General features: G+C 32.2%; 2 protein-coding genes across 5 annotated transcripts; one reads left to right on the top strand and one right to left on the bottom strand.

Moving 5' to 3' along the window:
* Positions 1-1,965: 1,965 nt before the first annotated feature.
* On the bottom strand, positions 1,966-12,442 carry LOC133818756 (histone-lysine N-methyltransferase ASHH3). Of its 3 annotated transcripts, XR_009886091.1 has the most exons (14): positions 12,135-12,442; positions 11,899-12,011; positions 11,665-11,797; positions 11,128-11,242; positions 9,578-9,677; positions 4,999-5,077; positions 4,744-4,915; positions 4,581-4,661; positions 4,262-4,436; positions 4,064-4,181; positions 3,649-3,676; positions 3,443-3,530; positions 2,958-3,006; positions 2,315-2,440 (listed from the first exon to the last, which is right to left on the bottom strand). XR_009886091.1 is itself a non-coding variant. In XM_062251792.1 (13 exons), exons 2-13 carry the CDS (start codon positions 11,914-11,916, stop codon positions 2,369-2,371), a joined length of 1,110 nt encoding a protein of 369 aa, XP_062107776.1. In that variant the 5' UTR covers positions 11,917-12,011; positions 12,202-12,436; the 3' UTR covers positions 1,966-2,368. The 3 variants fall into 3 exon arrangements, 2 of the variants coding, with proteins under 2 accessions (XP_062107776.1, XP_062107775.1); XM_062251792.1 differs by lacking the exon at positions 4,064-4,181 and having other exon boundaries at positions 1,966-2,440; positions 12,202-12,436; XM_062251791.1 differs by lacking the exon at positions 4,064-4,181 and having other exon boundaries at positions 1,966-2,440; positions 12,135-12,436.
* A 1,207-nt stretch (positions 12,443-13,649) lies between these two features.
* Positions 13,650-17,022, top strand: LOC133818757 (uncharacterized). 2 transcript variants are annotated; one of them, XM_062251793.1, is made up of 7 exons: positions 13,650-14,382; positions 14,569-15,422; positions 15,569-15,739; positions 15,824-16,126; positions 16,229-16,360; positions 16,492-16,611; positions 16,772-17,022. In XM_062251793.1, the coding sequence occupies exons 2-7, from the start codon at positions 15,168-15,170 to the stop codon at positions 16,811-16,813; spliced, it is 1,023 nt and encodes a 340-aa protein (XP_062107777.1). In that variant the 5' UTR covers positions 13,650-14,382; positions 14,569-15,167; the 3' UTR covers positions 16,814-17,022. The 2 variants fall into 2 exon arrangements, with proteins under 2 accessions (XP_062107777.1, XP_062107778.1); XM_062251794.1 differs by lacking the exon at positions 15,569-15,739 and having other exon boundaries at positions 13,663-14,382.
* The last annotated feature ends 668 nt before the right edge of the window (positions 17,023-17,690 follow it).

Raw genomic sequence — 17,690 nt, forward strand, 5'->3', positions numbered from 1 at the left:
GTTCAAATGGGTGTTTACGGTTAAAGTCAATCCAGATGGAACAATTGCTCGCTTAAAGGCCCGTCTTATTGCCAAGGGTTATGCTCAAACCTATGGAGTGGACTATTGTGATACTTTTTCTCCTGTTGCTAAACTCACATCTGTTCGACTGTTCATTTCCATGGCAGCTACTCATCATTGGCCTTTGCAGCAGCTTGATATTAAAAATGCTTTTCTTCATGGGGATCTTGAGGAAGAAGTGTATATGGAGCAACCTCCTGGGTTTGTTGCTTAGGGGGAGTTAGGGAGAGTTTTTTGTCTTCGCAAATCTTTATATGGGTTGAAACAAAGTTCTCGTGCTTGGTTTGGTAAATTTAGTGAGGCTATTGAGAAATTTGGTTTGTTGAAAAGTAAGTCAGATCATTCTGTGTTCTATAAAAGATCAACTGCTGGTATCATTTTGTTACTTGTGTATGTGGATGACATCGTTATCATTGGAAATGATACTGGAGGCATCTCATCCCTTAAATCTTTCATTCATACCCAGTTTCACACGAAGGATTTAGGGTCGCTCAAGTATTTCTTGGGAGTTGAAGTTACTCGGAGTAAACAATGTCTTTTTCCGTCTCAAAGAAAGTATGTACTTGATTTGTTAAATGAGACATGAAAATTGGGAGCAAAACCTTGTAGTACTCCATTGAATCCAGCTGTGCATCTTACACGTGATGGGGAACCATTTGAAGATCCTGAGAAATATCGCAGATTGGTTGGAAAGTTGAATTATCTAACTGTGACTCATCCAGATATTGCATTCTCAGTTAGTGTTGTTAGTCAGTTTATGTCTTCTCCAACAATTCATCATTGGACAGCATTAGAGCAAATTTTGTGTTACTTGAAAGGAGCACTAGGATGAGGTATTGTTTGCAAGGATCATAGACACACCCAGATTGAGTGTTTCTCTGATGCAGATTGGGCAGGCTCCAAGGTAGATAGACGATCCACTTCAGGTTATTGTGTCTTTGTTGGGGGCAATCGAATCTCTTGGAAGAGTAAGAAGCAAAACGTTGTGTCTAGATCCAGTGCAGAATCAAAATATAGAGCTATGGCACAGTCTGTGTGTGAGATAGTATGGATTTATCAGCTGTTGATTGAATTCGGGTTTAAGACTTCAGTTCCAGCAAAATTGAGGTGTGATAATCAAGCTGCTCTTCATGTTGCCTCAAATCCTGTGTTCCACGAGCGAACTAAGCACATTGAGATTGATTGTCATTTTGTTCGTGAGAAAATTCAACAAGGCCTGATCTCCACAGGACATGTGAAGATTGGAGAACAATTAGGAGAGATTTTTACAAAGGCTTTGAATGGGGTGCGGGTTGATTATCTTTGTAACAAACTGGGCATGATTAACATTTATGCTCCAGCTTGAGGAGGAGTGTTAGAATATATTAGCTGTATATTAGTTGTAGAAATTAGAGTTAATTGTATTTAGTTAGTTTCTTATTTAGTCTCTAATTTTGTATATAAATACATACGATTCTATTAAATAAAAATCACAATTCATTCACCATATTTTACACTATAGAATGATATAATCCATCTTTTTAAAGATATCTGTTATATATTAATATGTTCCACAATAATTATCGGAATAATAATATTTTTCAAATGAAAGATGACAATTCTATGAAAAAAAAAAACATTTTATTAAATTAGTTATTCCAGCGTCAAGAATAAAGTTAAGGAAAAATCAGTTAGTTTATGAACGTAAATGAAATAAAAAAAAATCAAAAGCTAACTTAAAAGAAAACAATTTGAGTTGCTTACAATTTTGATAGGGGAAATTATTACATTTTCCTCCAAAAAAAACATATTAAAATTATTTTCATTTTAAATTCTGTGTACAGTTTATCTTAATGATCTACTCTACATAGCTACTTTTCACACTTCTAACAAATGCTACCATAAAAATAAAATAAACATAGTACAGAAGCAAGAAGAGTTTACTTGGTATGAACAGTTGGTATGAAAAATAATGATTTAATACAATAGCATTCTTCTAGGACAAAAATACACTGCTTTATGAGACTAACAAACACTTCAGCAGTCAGCAACAGGGTATCAATATTGGTACATTGTTACAAATTCTCCAAGCCTACATTCCTCCAGTTTTACACCACAGAAGAGATCCATATGCCTATACCAAGCTTCACAAACTTGGGTTGCTATTCCAGCAAAAATAGAATGCTCAACACAGACATAGACAACATCACGTGATATGGACTCAAACACGTTACGATGGATACATATCATCCATGATGTTTTTGCTTCAACAAAGCCCTTCAATCCTCAAAGCACGAGGGGAAAAAAAGCCAAGCATTTGTACTCGCCATTATTGTGGTAAAAGTTCCCAGTCTACCTTTGACATGTCAAGAAATTCACTAACACCATCTTCATACATGATCTGAAACAAATTAGAAAACAAAATTATGTCAGGTATTTCTTTTTTTTTTTTTTTTTTTTTCTCTTGGGTTATAATAGTAAGCAGACATTTCTAAAGGAATGGCTGTGTATTAACAGGGGAAAACTTCATTGTCTTATATCAATATTTTTTACTCTCTAGACCATAAATTTTCAATGACATATTTCAATTGGAACAATTTGCAGCTTCTTCAGTAAAACAATTCATCACTAGTAGTAGTCACAGCATGAAAATTTATGTGTACTTTTCTTTCCATATTTGAGTTTTAGAAAATGATGACATAATAATTTCAGTCCAAAGGATCTCACTGATGTATCAGAAAATGCCACGTTAATCTTCCACAATCTTCCCACTTATGTGTACTTTTCTTTCCATATTTGAGTTTTAGAAAATGATGACATAATAATTTCAGTCCAAAGGATCTTACTGAAATATTAACATGTATCAGAAAATGCTACGTTAATCTTCCCACTTAACAATGACCGAGTAAATCTCTTACCAAGTGTTTTTTGGAATATTGATCAAACCGTTTAATAATCCCAAATGACCTGGAACATCGAGAAATAAATAAAGAAAAAAATATTAGATTTAAGTATTAACATTAGAATTTCAAGATCATGTAGTACAATAAAATTAATTCCAAAAAATCCAAAAAGGAATTTTTTTTTTTAATCACAAAATTTAAAATGTACGACCTAGAAATTGATGTCCAACTTAAGAGAAGACTCAATTAAGTAGCAACATTTAAAAAAGAAAGGAAAAAGGGTATCAAATTCCTTGAGATCAAACATTACAGACAAGCCAACTAATGCTTGAAAGAATCAATGAAACAAGTAACAGTTTCTTTTCATGTCGTGTCCAAGAAAAATTATGATAATATCACCAATGCAGTTTTATGGTTATCCGTTGCTACTACATAGGCCTCCTAACAAAATCTAAATTTATGCTTAAAGTAAAGCTCTAGACATTCTGAAAAGAAAATACCTAGTATCCATAGGGTGACTTATCATAACCACTCGACCAATGCAATTGTAAGAACAACTTCCTTGCTTAAGACCACGCCGGGAACTTCCTGAGATATGAAATAAGGTGTAACTAACAAAGAAAATTTATAACAAATGTTTTTTTTCCTTCTAATATGAAAAACAGATAAATAAATGACCAGAAACAAAGACAATCTTCTGACATACCTATATGCAGGTCTCCGTTCTGGTAAACCTTTTCCAAAAATAATTACAGAATTAGATTCCACTAAGCAAATAATGCACCAAATATCTAAAGAAGAAAACAAGCTAATAAAATCAAAACGCATAAGCTTTATTGAGGAATTAAGGTTATATTTCAAGTTTGGTGAATGAGACTAGGTTTGTCTAGTATTAAATTGCGGAGAGGATGATAACACCTTGATTGTTCTATGATCATGGGATTACAAAAAGTTAACTCGAAATCATGCATTTAAAAAAATAGGAATTCCACCTGCACAAATATATCAAGCCTTCCAGGCTGTATAATTTCTAACACCATCTAATCATTTTACTGTACTCTTAAATTGTTTCACAAACGCCAAAACATAATTTACATGCATGGCACCACCATATAACAGACATTATCATTTGTGTCTCTCAATCGAAGCCACCATGATTATCACTCATTTCATTTTACATGGCTTGAGGTGATAGCACAGCCAAAAAAATTTCCGAATAAGGGTTAGCCAATTGCCAATCTGCAAATTTATGAGATGCAATTTTCACCAAATATTTCAAGAATTTGAAAAAACAAAAGTTATTAAAACCAAAAACATACATCATTTGCAGATAAAATTGCCTTTAATTTGGGTGAAGACACAGCAACCTGGCATGCTACTAGTTTCAATGCAGCATCCGATGACATTTTAGGTTTGGTTGGTCTTACACCCAATTTTCGTCTGCAGCCTACTGCACCACAATGGCAATCTTGATCTGCACCAAATTGCACAAACCTACAAAATTTATTAGACTGAACTACAAAGTATATAACTCACTTTCCAAAGTTGGTATATCAGGGCCAAAAGAACCCCCAAAAGAAACCATTGCTCTCAGAGTAGCAAGGGGAAAAAACAATAAAAGATTACAAGTGTTCATACTGATAATCATAGGTGAGATGCTCGCCCTTCTTTATGTCACGTGTCGCAAATATGCCAATTCTTGTTTCACCATCAATTATCCTTGAAGAAACAAAAATATCTCATAAGGTGCTATACTATAAATTATGAAAAAGAAATCACTGATTAAGAATCAGTAAAGGACCATTTTTGCATCTCGGTATTGGGACAACAGCTATGATTAATATATCTTGACTTGTTTCCCTTGTAAGTGGCATCAATAACCATATCTCGGTTAATCTCACACAAGTAAAAATTTGTTTCTCCACGGTGTTTCATATTCCAAAGCCTTGCTTCACAAGTTTTATCATCGATAACTGTGTAGAAAAGTGTAAATATAAGTTAATGATTTTTAACATAAATTTTTTAACAAATAAATACAAGGGCTTTGAGCTATCACCTTCTCCAACATATTCTATAACAAACTCTCCTTGACTTATATCTTCATCGGCCACAATTCCATAACCACATTTCTCAGTCTACATGCAACATCCCGACTTTAAATCACAACTTGAACAATCTAATAGCTAGAACTATTCAACAAACTATGCCTTAGAATATACAAATGTTAGTATGTTAAATAGAAAAAAAATACATAGATTCAGGCTTTACCAAATTAGAAATCATATGACTAAGGATTTAATATCAAGTGTACAGCACAGATTGAAGTTTTACCAAACTAGCAAAGATATGGCAATCAGTCAACCACACAATAAAAATTAGTAAAAAAAAAGTATGTATGAAATAGAAAAAAAAAATTGTTAGAACAGTTCCTATTTAGATTGTCATCATGAGAATTAGATGTTTTGCAATGAAAGTGACCATGGTTTATAGCTTTTGATTGTTGAATTTTTGTTTTCATTTTAAATACTTGTCCTTCTGGGTGAAAACTCGCAAATTGACAAGTCCCCATAGGAAATTGAACCCCAAACCTCATGAAGCATTGGACTTGACCACTCAACCTAACTTCCACGGGGGCTTTTCAGTCAGACTAACACTATGTTAGGTAGAGTGAAAGGGAAAATAGAGGATGAAAAATTGATGAAATAAGGGGAGTAGGAGGGAGGGAGGGAGGGAGATGAGAGTAATAATCCCTTTAATTGTTTAGTAAGAGGGATGGGGAAGTAGAGTGATAAATTTCTATTTATTTATGAATGTACTATATTATCCTTTTAATTATATTTTTAAGAGGATATATTTGTAATTTTAAGCAAATTAAAGTAGAAAGTATAAAACCTTACATTAATGACAGGATTCTGGATTTAAGAGGATTTGCAATCCTTCCACCTCTTCTCTCCCTCCCACATTTTGACCTCTCCCACTATCCTTCTCCTCTCCTCCCTACCAAACATAGCCTAAATGCTTCATATTATAGGTTTTTACAATACAAACTAAATACAGAAAATCAATCCTTGAAAGAATTCTGCTATTAGGGCTCTCCCCAAAGAGTTATAACTCTTCCACAATCCAAACACAATAATCAGATGCCTTACTAAGGCAGCTGCTGGTATTTTTATACTCAGCCCACAAACTTCCTAAACAACTCAGCATTACTTACTTCCCAACCAATCAGAATTTACGTTTACAGCACCTCTGCCAGTCTAAATATAGAATATCCCTATTAACACCTGGAATATGTTGCCTAATTAGTGGCCTAACATTAACATTCACCTTATTCTCAAAATGAAATTTAGGGGACTGTTGTAAGATCCGTTGGTAGGCTTATTAAGAGGTGCAATCAAAGATCGTTGAGGTTGGCTTCTCTGTCAAAGTATGTGTCAACCGCTAAAATGTCATAGCTGTGCCCAGCCTCTGTCAAAATCAGTCCGGTAATGTTGTGTGTCCAATTTTAGTGATGTAGAATCTGCCCATGTTGTGATTGAGGTTGTATTTGGTGGTCACAATCAGATCACTATGATCCAACACCTTTTCCAATTCATCATCCTTCTTTTCTTCCTTACTGTTGAAAAGCTTTTTAAATAATCAATCCTTTGATACTGGGCAGTGAGCCTGGATATAAAAAAAATATTAATACATATCTACAAGGCATTCAAAAAGGGTCTTGCGAGAATCTTTTTGTTCTGCTTTAACACTTTGGAGGATTGGATGAAACAAAAGATGGTCCATGACCCTCACCTCAAGAATCCAATTAGTAAGTCGAGTCATGACCCACACCTCAAACGTGAAAACCATCACTTGTAGGTGCAGTCCCAAACCAACTTTGTGGTAAAAATGACTATCCCCCTAACCAAATTTTGGGTATGCAATTTAGGAGGTCGTCCCACCATTAGAAGCTTCTGCTGTCATCCTCAATCGAAAACCCAGTTCTCAACTATTGCAACCTTCAACATGTAGTGTTTGTGGAACGCTCCATCACTTGTCCACCTTAAACAGAAATCAGGTACCTCTTCCATCCAAATCGTCTAGCATGTGATGCTGCATTGCCATCTCTATCACCTCCAACCAGGAATCAATGGCAACCAGTGACAAGAATGGTGGTTTCAGCCTGCCCCTTTGTTTTTCTTCAAGTTATTGCATTAAAATTATGGTTGTCTCCATCAGAAGTGGTGAGGATTCATCCACATTACAAAGTGACGGTTGTTGGTCCAAATGCCTTCTGAGTCAAAGTGTCTTTGTCACCCTCGATCTTCTCAAGTATGATCTTCCCTTTGATGCAACCCTAGATGCTCGGTTAGAGTTGAAATGGGAGGAGGTTCACTTCCATCACGATGCTTCTCCATCACCATCATCGGATTCATCACTTCCATTGCGATGCTTCTCCATCACCGTCATCAGATTCATCACTGCCAATAGTACACCATCTTAAAAGCTTTGCAAGTCTTCGCTAGAATTTGTCACTAAATTTCTAGTATAATTTCACCTCCTTTTCTTGGAGGCATCTCCGACGAAGAGCCAAGAATCTTCGATTGAGTGCCAGGAAATTCTGATTGAGAAACAAGAATACTGGCAATTAGGCCTCCATCATACTTCAAACTCGTCTTTAATATCATCGTACGTCAGATATTGCAACTTCAGTCGTTCTTCGACGACTAATGCCTCGACAAGTACTTCTGAGAGAGTTAGAGGATGAAGATAAGACACTTCAACTATGATTTCTATGCTCAAATTAGAGAAGAATATATCTCAAAGAAAGGCTACTGAAATTTCAAGAAGCTTTGCTGCCTTCTTCTCGAAGTGAGTTCAGAACATATTTATAGAATCTTCGTATCGAAGTACCATCAAATCGTGGAACAGATCATCACATATTCTACTACATCAATCGAACAACATGATTAAAAAATCCAACAAATTCTTGATTGGTTCTTGTTTTCTACCATTTGAAACCGACTCCAAGCAACCCCTTCGAGGCATTCTTTAGCAACAGAGACCTTATTGCTTTCACTAATTCGATGAAGATGAAAATATTCTTCAATATCAATGACCCACTAAAACTGATCATCTCCCTTAAAAATAGGTAACGTGGTCGCCATGGCCGAACCCACTGCTCTTGATATACCAATTCGATACACGCTAAGTACAAAAAAATCAATTCTTGAAAGATTTATGCTATTAAAGTTCTCGCTGATATCCAAAACAGAGTTACAAATATCCAAGTCTTCAAGACAACTGGATATCTCCCAAAGAGTTATTCCTTACCCACAATCCCAACACAATAATCAGATGCCTTACTAAGGCAGCTGTTTGTATATTTATACTCGGCCCACAAACTACCTTAACAAACTTCCTAAACAATTCAACATTACTTGCTTCCCAACCAGTCAGATTTTACATTTGCAACGCCTCAGCCAGCTTACACTTAAAACATCTCAGCCCTATTTACACCTAGAATATGTTAGCCCAATTAGTGGCCTAACATTTTACAAGTAGCTTTAATATAAATGTTGATGCTTATAGCTGACCTCACCAAATAAAAAAGGCTTAGGACCCAAACTAGCCATTTTAAACCTTGGCGAATTCTGAACTAAAATTTATTTATAATCCAACCAACAACTAAAAAACAAGAGCAGAACACTAATAATAAAAATATTAGAAAATACAAGAGAAGAAACCACATATATAGAAAATGAAAGTAAGACAAACTATATATTAAAAGAATCAAAAAGCAAAAAAAAAAAAAAACCACATAATTATTATACTCAAAATAAATTGATTTCAAATAAAGCAATTTTCTTAAGTAATGCTAATAGTGTGTTTATTCACATAAATCACTACCACTATTTCTAGGCTATAAACAAACCTTATTTGTTTAGTAATTAAAGCTAAATGGTTCAAGGAAAAAAAAAAGAAAAAGATAACTCAAGCATAATATTAGAAGAATAAAAGTTATTAAGAATTTTGAGAAAACAAAGTCAATGGAGGGTTTCCTTTAAGATATTCATCCTCTGCTTTGAAGGAAAAAACCTCATGTTTTATTTAAGAATTTGGCAATTAGGACTTGTACCTTTTTTTATAATTGGTTAATAGAAACACTGGCCATAATAAAATTCTACCAAATACATCGTCCTCGTTTGTTAATAAGAATGCCAAAAAAAAAAATTTGAACAGTGACAGAAAACTGATATGAATGGCCCTCTATTCCAGTGCGTAGAGAATGGAATATCTTATTATCAAGCATGGCTACTTAGGATTACTGCTCAAGAGATCATGTTTCTATTATATAGAGCTACCCCTTCAAAATTCTGCAGAATAAATGCCACCAATAAAATTTGTTTATTTAGTGTGAAGATGTTGTTTATTTAGTGTCAAGATGTAATTCTCCAATAACACTTATACTAACTTCTAAGGTCATATTCCCTCAAAAAATAAAAAATATATAAAAAAATCCAAGTCCATAAATGTCTCTCAGCTGATTTTGCTGTAATTATTTCCTTAATACTAAGCAAAAAATTATAATAAAATAAAGTCAAATTTAGAGCACAAAAAGCCTAGAACATTAATGATACCTTACATGCTTATACCTGCACAAGTTTCATTTTCTTCACAGTTCGGTTCTGGAATGGTTTGTTAATGCAGGAACTATCACATTTACAACCTGATGAGCAGCTAGACAGAAGCATTCTGCATAAACAACAGTCAATTAATGGATGGGATCTTTAATTACTTAACAAAAGTTTAAGAATAAAATTCCTGTTTTGCTACAATATGACACTGTGTCTACACATTTTATAAAACAAAACTTCATTTTTGTGTTATTCAATATCAGCAACCTTCACACTGAAAGGCCTCCCAAAATCTGAAATTTCCTTCAATCTAAACATTAAAATGAAAAGACAAATACAACAGAAAAAATGTTTCCTTAGACAATTAGCTTGCTGATTATGCAAGTTTAAAAAAGTTGTATGCCAGCAGCTTAATGCACTAAACTTTTTTTTTTTAAAACAAAACAACTTGTATTAATAAATGAATATACAATACAAGTGAGTGGAGAAAACAACCACAGGAATCTCTTGGAAAACAAAAATTATGAAAAAAAAAGTAGCTTAACTACCACAACATCAAAATACAAAACAATACATTGCAACAAAAAATTCCACTCTCTCAACCAATCAGTGGATGAAAAATCCTTGAAGTCCTTATTTGAGTGAACCCAAAGAGCAACACTAAACTGAGAATTGTAAGATCATATAATAACCATGAAATTTAATAACCAAATATAAATGAGAAATCCATCGTACATGGAAGCAGAAGTACTAAGGTAGATATAATAGAAGACCAAAGCAGAAAGCTGAACTCATGAGAAGGAGCTTCAAATAGACAAGTACTACTGTGTGCATAGAGTTAGATGATTTAGTACAAGTTATTCTATCGTCATACAGACCATAGTCCTCTCCCCTTCTTGACTCACAACAAAATCAAAGAAGCCATCATAGCCATGAATGAGAAAATTAGTATTTTACAGAAATTTGTTATAATAAGTCCTCACATCTGGACCTATAAAACTTGCCCACTCTCCACCTGCCAATCATTCTACCACATGATAAAATAATTGTAAACACATTCATTTTTCGCCACTGAGCCTAGTATAAATAAGGGCAAAAATTTTCTTTAAGAGGAGCCCTCTTGAATTGTGTATTAATTAGAAGTCTTGATAGGTATATAAATATATGCATAAATTTTTCTGGTGAATTGTCCGCAACAGACCCAACTAGGATTAAACTCGCTGAGCAAAAGAAAAAGGCCCAGATGCACACCTTGTAGTTACAAACATATTTATTTTCTCTTAAGATAGAATATTTCTTGTAAATTTGTGTCGCTAAACACAAACAGCTTTACAATGCATAAAAAATAATAAATATATATACATATATTAAAACACCAACAGTCACACACATGCCAAAAAGCTATCCAGATCAGACAGCAAGTTTGAAAAAAAAAAATAATACATCAACATGATGCCTATGGTTGAATTCTTCACAAAAACCTAATCCATCAAAATAACCAAAATGATAAAATGCAACTTGTCACGTTCCAATTTCATTACACTAAAGAAAAGACTCAGAATCCTTACCCACAGTGACAATCTCTACCGCACACCGAAGATTCTGGTGAAGGACCGCATGAACAGAATATACCATCATCTTCTAGTCGTCTTTTAATCTTCTTTTTCTTGGTGAGATATATATCTTATATTTTCCACACACAATAAAGGAAACAGCAAAAGCAGAGAACTGACAATGACAACAAATTGAATCTTCTAATACTAATTGGCCCGAGCAGATGATAGGAATGCTCTCAGGGAAATTTCTAAACACAACAGAAAATAAACAGAAGTTGGTTCATCATTTGTGGAAGATAAAATGAAGCCCAGCATATAAAAAATGTACTTGAGACTGTAAGCAAAAGATCAAGTAGCTATAGTAGCTTAACAAAAACATAATAAAGGGACAAAAGAACAAAGAACCACTATATTCAAGAGAAAAGTATAACCAAAACACCCAAAGTAAAGTTGATTTTAACTATCGATAAAAGAAGATAACTTGCCTCTCTTTTCTACCAATTACTATAACTTTTACAAAGAAATACAGAGCGGAATACAAAAGGATACTGCGCTTTATAAAAGTATATGTTGGAAATAGTCTTGTTTTATATAAGTAATCAGGGAGCCTAAAATCAACAGGGCTTCCTATATCCTTGAGCAACTTGTTGAACACATTCCCAATGTGATTGCCTTCAGAGTTCTGGTAACGAACATATACAAGACTTTAAGAAAATAAAGAAAGAAACCCCACAACATGAAATGCCATGAATAGAAAGAAGCTTCAAAAATTTAAACACCAACCTTCATCATAGCAGGCATGGAGTAAGAAACACAATTGGGTACTTAGGCAATTAGTATGATGGAATTGGGTACTGTTGTAGGAAGCAGATAAACAAAATATGCTCACCACTCCCCTGCCAAAAAGAAAAAAAGGGCACAATTTTGAAATTGTTGACTCATTTCATGGTTCAATAATAAAGAAACAGAAAACCGAAAATTCTGAACCATAATAATTGGATAAAGAAAATTAGACATACAAAGAATGGGTTCTGAGGATTTGGATGAATTACGACGTTGAAATAGTAAAGAAGATAGAAGCAGTACCCCAGTGGAGATCTATGACAGAGAATAAAACCCAAACAGAGAGAGAGAGAGAGAGAGCTCCCTCCCAAACTCTGTTACTAGACAAGTAACTGCAATTTGGATCAGATTTACCCAAACCCTAAAAACCGCCACGTTACCGTCCTCAGGCTTCTTCGTGGAGCCCAATATGGGCCCAAATATGATTCCTTGTGGGCTTCCAAATTCCCTTTTTACAAGAACACTATGTCTGGTGAGAATCCTTGTTTGGTAAGGGAGAGGGAGAGGAAGAGGAGAATCTTGTTTGTTAAGAGAGAGATTAATGGAGAGGAGAGATGGAGGCCCCTCCAAACTGTTAAAATTTAATCATAAAGATTCAAGAAAAAAAAAAAAAGGGAATATCTTTCATATTCTATGTTTTTGCAAAGTATCATTTTGGTACCCTCTATTTTCAATAATGTTTATCTATTAAATTTGAGTTTAGGGTACCAAATATGTACGATTTTAAAATACAGGGTACCATATAAGCATTATTAAAAATAGAAGGTACTAAAATGATATTTTGCAAAAACATAAAGTATCAAATAAGTATATTCCCAAAAAAAAAATAACAAAAATATATAAAATAGTGTTGTTTGGTAATACTTAAAAAATAATTTTTAATTTAATTAATTAAAAATTTGACAATTAAACATAAAATATGTTTGGTAACCCTATTTTTATTTATTATTTTTTTAAATTTTAATTAAAATTTATTAAATTTTGAAAATAGAACTTTTTCACTTTCAAATTATTTTTAAACGGTTTTCAACTTTTTTTTTTCTTCTTTTATTCAATTCAACACATTATATTATTAAACAAAAAATAAAAATAAAAGTTATCAATCACGTTTATTATTTTTTGTTTTTAAAAGTAAAAAAACAAAAATAGTTACTAAACATATTTTAATTTTTTAAAAATAAAAAAACAAAAATAAAATAATATTTCTATTTTTGTGCTTAAAAATTTCAGAAATAAAATTTTTACCAAACACAACTCATTATTATCATTTTAAAAAAATAATAAATATTTATGTTACAAATAATAATATAGTAATTTAAATAATAATTCTCATTTTTATTCTACCAACTTCATCTCTCATACCAAATAACATAAAATAATAAAAAATTATGATCCTCTCCGTCTATCATAATCTTCCTCCAACCTAAACTCCTCATTCATTCTACTCCCCTCTTTCCTACTAAACATTAACCTAATTTACACGGTGTATGGGTTTTATTTTATTTTTTTTTGGGTTATTTATCCTTTTTTTTAATGACAATTTTGAATTGTTATTATTTATAACTAATCAACACTGATCATTTCAACCCGACATTTCCACGGAATTTTAATCATTCTTTGTATTATCAAAAAAAAAAAATTATGAAAACTGACTAATTTATACAGGTTTCCACATTTTATAACAATATTTAAATTTTAAAATATAAATAAAGTAAAAACTGCTTTACTCTTCTCAATCCACCATTTAATTCATCTCAGTCTTTCCTTCTCAATCACGATTCCGTCTGCGTTGTCTTCTTCCTTCTCCATTTTTATTTTTCTATGCTTCTCTGTTCCGATTATATGTCGGAATCCTTGATCTCGTCCGATTGCTGATTTGGAGTGTTGTTGTTACGAGTTTATTGTTTTGTAACTGGTTACATTTGAGTTTTGGGAAAGATTTAAACGTGCTTTAATGTTCTTCAATCTCATTAGCATTTTTTTTCTTTTTATTTATTATCTCATTTGCATTATTGATTTTATGTTTTGTTTCTGATTAATGCGTGTATAATTTCATCGTGGTGACTTGCTTGCAGTTATGGCATAGTTACATTTGAGTTTCCTTTTTTTTTTTTCTTTGCATTTTTAATTTTTTTTATCCTATGCGTTACAATTTATCCAATATGCCTAGTCATTTTTTCATGTTTTTGTTGCTTGGTATATTTCATACGATTAAATGATTATTTTAATTTTTGTTTTTTGCAAATTTTCAGAATGGCAATTGCAAGGAGTTCTCAATCTGCATCCAAATCTAAGTTTGTTGATGTTTCAGATTCACCTAATCCTAAGAAGGCTAATAAACGTAAGCTTGATGCTGGTGCTTCTTCATCTAATTCTAAGAAGGCCAAGAAAAAGTCAAAGCATGTTTCTGTCTCTAAAGCTAAGGTATCCATTTATTGTTTATATTGTAACTAGTTACATATTGCATTTGGTTTTAGCTGAATGCATGTACTGTTGTTTTCTTTTTTTAAGTTCCAACCATTCTTTTTTCTTTAAGTTTTGTAACTAGTTTTTGCTTTCATTTTTATTTGATTTTGTTGCATTATTTTTTGTTATGATTATTTTTTGCAGGGTCTTGTTTACAAGATTTCTTAGACCAAGCATTTCAGTTCTAGGGTCCAAAGATTTTGTGAAGATTCAGTATTGAAAGACCTTAGGACTAAGTTTAGTAAGTCTCAAAAAAAATATTTTGAGACATTTTTTGGATGTAGAAGATTTATGTTGGCAAGCTCAATTTTTTCATCATGTTCTTTTAAGGGAGGTTCATCAAGAGAATGTTGATGAGTTCTGGTTTAAGATTAGCAATCAAGCTGTTAGATTTTCTGCTAATGAGTTTGCTTTGATTAGTGGTTTAAAGTTTCAAAGCGATATGGATGAGTCTGTGTTTGATCGTAAGGAAAACCAGTTTTTATCTAGGATACTTCCTGGTGTAACTAATAATAAGTTGAGCAGGGCTTATGTGAAAGCTAAGTTTATGAGTAATAAAGTTGTTGGCGATGAAAGATGTTGTCAAGTTCGGCTTGCTTCATTTTCTTGCAAACTATTTGTTTGCAAAACCAACAGATTCTAAGATGGTTGACAATCTTTTAATCATCAGGGTTGATAGCAGTTTTGATGTTTCGAGTGGTTTTCCTTTCGTGAGGTAGTTGTGGGATTTGACTAGTTCTGACATGAGAGAGGGTCGGAAGGGTGGGAACCAGATTATTGATGGTTTGAGAAAGGAAAATGGGACTTTGAAATTACACTCTTATAAGTTGTGGGGGTATCCTCTTTATTTTCTTGTTTGGATATATGAGAGCATCCCTAAATTGTGCGATGGGATTGCTGAAAGAATTGGAGATGGGTACCCAAGAGTTTTGAACTGGAAGAATGCAAAACATATTTCCTACAAACAACTTACTCAAGACATTTTCAACCAAAAAGAGGTAATTGGATACATTTTTCACTTAATATTATATCAATTTATAGTGTAACTAGTTTCATATTTTTTGTTACTGTCTTTAATAAAACATATATAACATGTGTAACTGGTTTCAATTTATTACTTTCTTGTTTTGCAATGTTGTTTAAGTTGGAAGTTAGGCCAGTATTGCCAAATGACTTTGAGAAGGAACTTGCAATTGTGAAGGATTTGAATTTTGATGGCAATATTATGGTTAAGGATCCTTTAGCATATATAGATTTTGTCATTGATTTAGAGCATCCTTCTGAGAAGCCAGAGGATGTTATGTCGAGAGCTCAAGTTAGTGTTGTGTTGCGTTAATTTTTTTTTTTAATTTTGTTTTGCCAATTTGTTTTTATCTTTACATTTCAAATTTTATTTTAGGAGGACTGGTTACTGAGATTTGAGGCTTCTTTAAAGAAGTACCAAGATGAGATCAAGCTTATTAAATCGAATCAATTGAAGCTTTCAAAGGAAATGCATTCCTTCATGGATTCAGTGAATGGCAGAGTTGATGAGATTATTGTCATGTTAAGTCCTAAGGATTGTGATGCCAATCTTAATGAGAATCTTGGTGCAAATGTTGGAGAGGCAGTTGTATCTGAAGCAGTTACAGATGATGTTGGACAAGCAATTGGTGAATCTAGCAAGGCAGGTGGCCATGGTGGACAAGCAGCTTCAGATGAGGTATTTTCTTATTTTAATATTTACTGATGCTTTTGCTTAGTTTTTTTGTTTGTTGAATGTTTATTATTTGATTACTCTTCTTTTCTTTTCTTGCATTTTTAGGCTTTTGTTGGTTGTTCCTCGTTTACTGAGGATCCTATTATTTATGAGCATTTTGCTGAAAAATTGGACAAAACTATCCGTTCAACTATAGGTTGTTCAGTTGATGCTGTTATTGATGCCTTTGATTCTAAGGTAACCAGTTACAGTTGTTTTGTTTATTTTGTTGAAACCAGTTACATTTTATTTTATTATTTGTTTGTATCTGGCTACATTGTTTCTGTCTATGTATTTTACTTTTTCTTATTTATCTTAACATTCTTTAGGCTTATGTTGGAGGTTTCTTGTTCCCCGAGGATCCTTTTGATTTTGCTGAAGAACTAGACAAAACTGACCGTTCAGCAACAGGTTGTTCAGATGATGTTTTTTATGCCTCTGTTGATAAGGTAACTAGTTACACTACTTGTTTTGTTTATTTAATTATAACCAGCTATAGTTTTTTTATTCTTTATTTATATCTTGTTACATTGTTTCTTCCTATGTATTTTACTCTTTATTTTTATCTTAACATTATTTTTCATGTTTTTCTGCCTTGTGTTGTTCAAGATGATGATCTCTTCAAGAATACTATTTTTTTTAACTTATTGATGAGGACTTGCAAGTATTGGATATAGATGTGGCTAAACAACAAGTCGAGAAAGTTGTTGGTGTTGGAAAAACAATGAGAGTGTACAGCGGAATTGGCGTGGTGGGTCCAGTTTTATAAACACAAAAAAAATTTCATCTCTTATGTAAACAATTTATATGTTCAAGAAAACATCCAGACTGAAAATATTAATATGCAATATCATTAATCATGCAACAAAAATATAATTATGCATATACTTATATATATACTAGATACAAGCAACGTGCATTATGCACGTTTGCTTAGTTTTATGTGTAGAATTTATTAATTATTTTTATTAAATTTAATGTTATAAATTTCAAATAAATGTCCTATTTTAATTAAATAATTTATTTATTTTTGTTTAAGTTTATGTTTGTTCTAATTTTTGAATTTGTGAGTGATAACAAAATATTATATATTATATATTTAATGTAATATTAAATATTATACATGTATTTTAAATTAAAGTTTCTTGCTAGTTTTTTTTTAAAAAAATTGTTGCCAATTGACAATAGATTATATTATTATTCGAATAAGTGGGTTTAAGTTTAATTAAATTTTATTTAATTTATAAAACATATTATTTTGTTATTTTTAAATAATTATCATTGTAAAATATCTCAAAAATATCATATTTTAATTTATTTAATTATTTATTATTTTTAAATAATTATTATTGTAAAATATCTTATTTTAATTTTTTATTTTATTTTATTTAAGTTTAAGTATTTACAAACTATTCTAAGAATATTATGTTAAATATAAGAATATTTAGTTAAAGTTAACACTAAAAAAATAAAAAACCATTAAAATCAAGAATTTCCATTATCTACACATTTATTATATAGAAGAGAT

The sequence above is a fragment of the Humulus lupulus genome, chromosome 2 (assembly GCF_963169125.1).
Source record: "Humulus lupulus chromosome 2, drHumLupu1.1, whole genome shotgun sequence".
Taxonomy (NCBI): domain Eukaryota; kingdom Viridiplantae; phylum Streptophyta; class Magnoliopsida; order Rosales; family Cannabaceae; genus Humulus; species Humulus lupulus.

What these genes read in the sequence shown, in the direction of transcription:
- LOC133818756 (XM_062251792.1), bottom strand. An exon ending in CAATTTTATCTGCAAATGAT is followed by an intron (nt 3,677 to 4,261) that starts GTATGTTTTTGG and finishes TTTTTGGAAAAG; the next exon opens with GTTTACCAGAACGGAGACCT. An exon ending in AATATTCCAAAAAACACTTG is followed by an intron (nt 2,441 to 2,957) that starts GTAAGAGATTTA and finishes AATTTGTTTCAG; the next exon opens with ATCATGTATGAAGATGGTGT.
- LOC133818757 (XM_062251793.1), top strand. Translation starts at nt 15,168, where the DNA reads ATGAGAGAGGGTCGGAAGGGTGGGAACCAGATTATTGATGGTTTGAGA. An exon ending in GACAAGCAGCTTCAGATGAG is followed by an intron (nt 16,127 to 16,228) that starts GTATTTTCTTAT and finishes TTGCATTTTTAG; the next exon opens with GCTTTTGTTGGTTGTTCCTC. An exon ending in TTGATGCCTTTGATTCTAAG is followed by an intron (nt 16,361 to 16,491) that starts GTAACCAGTTAC and finishes AACATTCTTTAG; the next exon opens with GCTTATGTTGGAGGTTTCTT.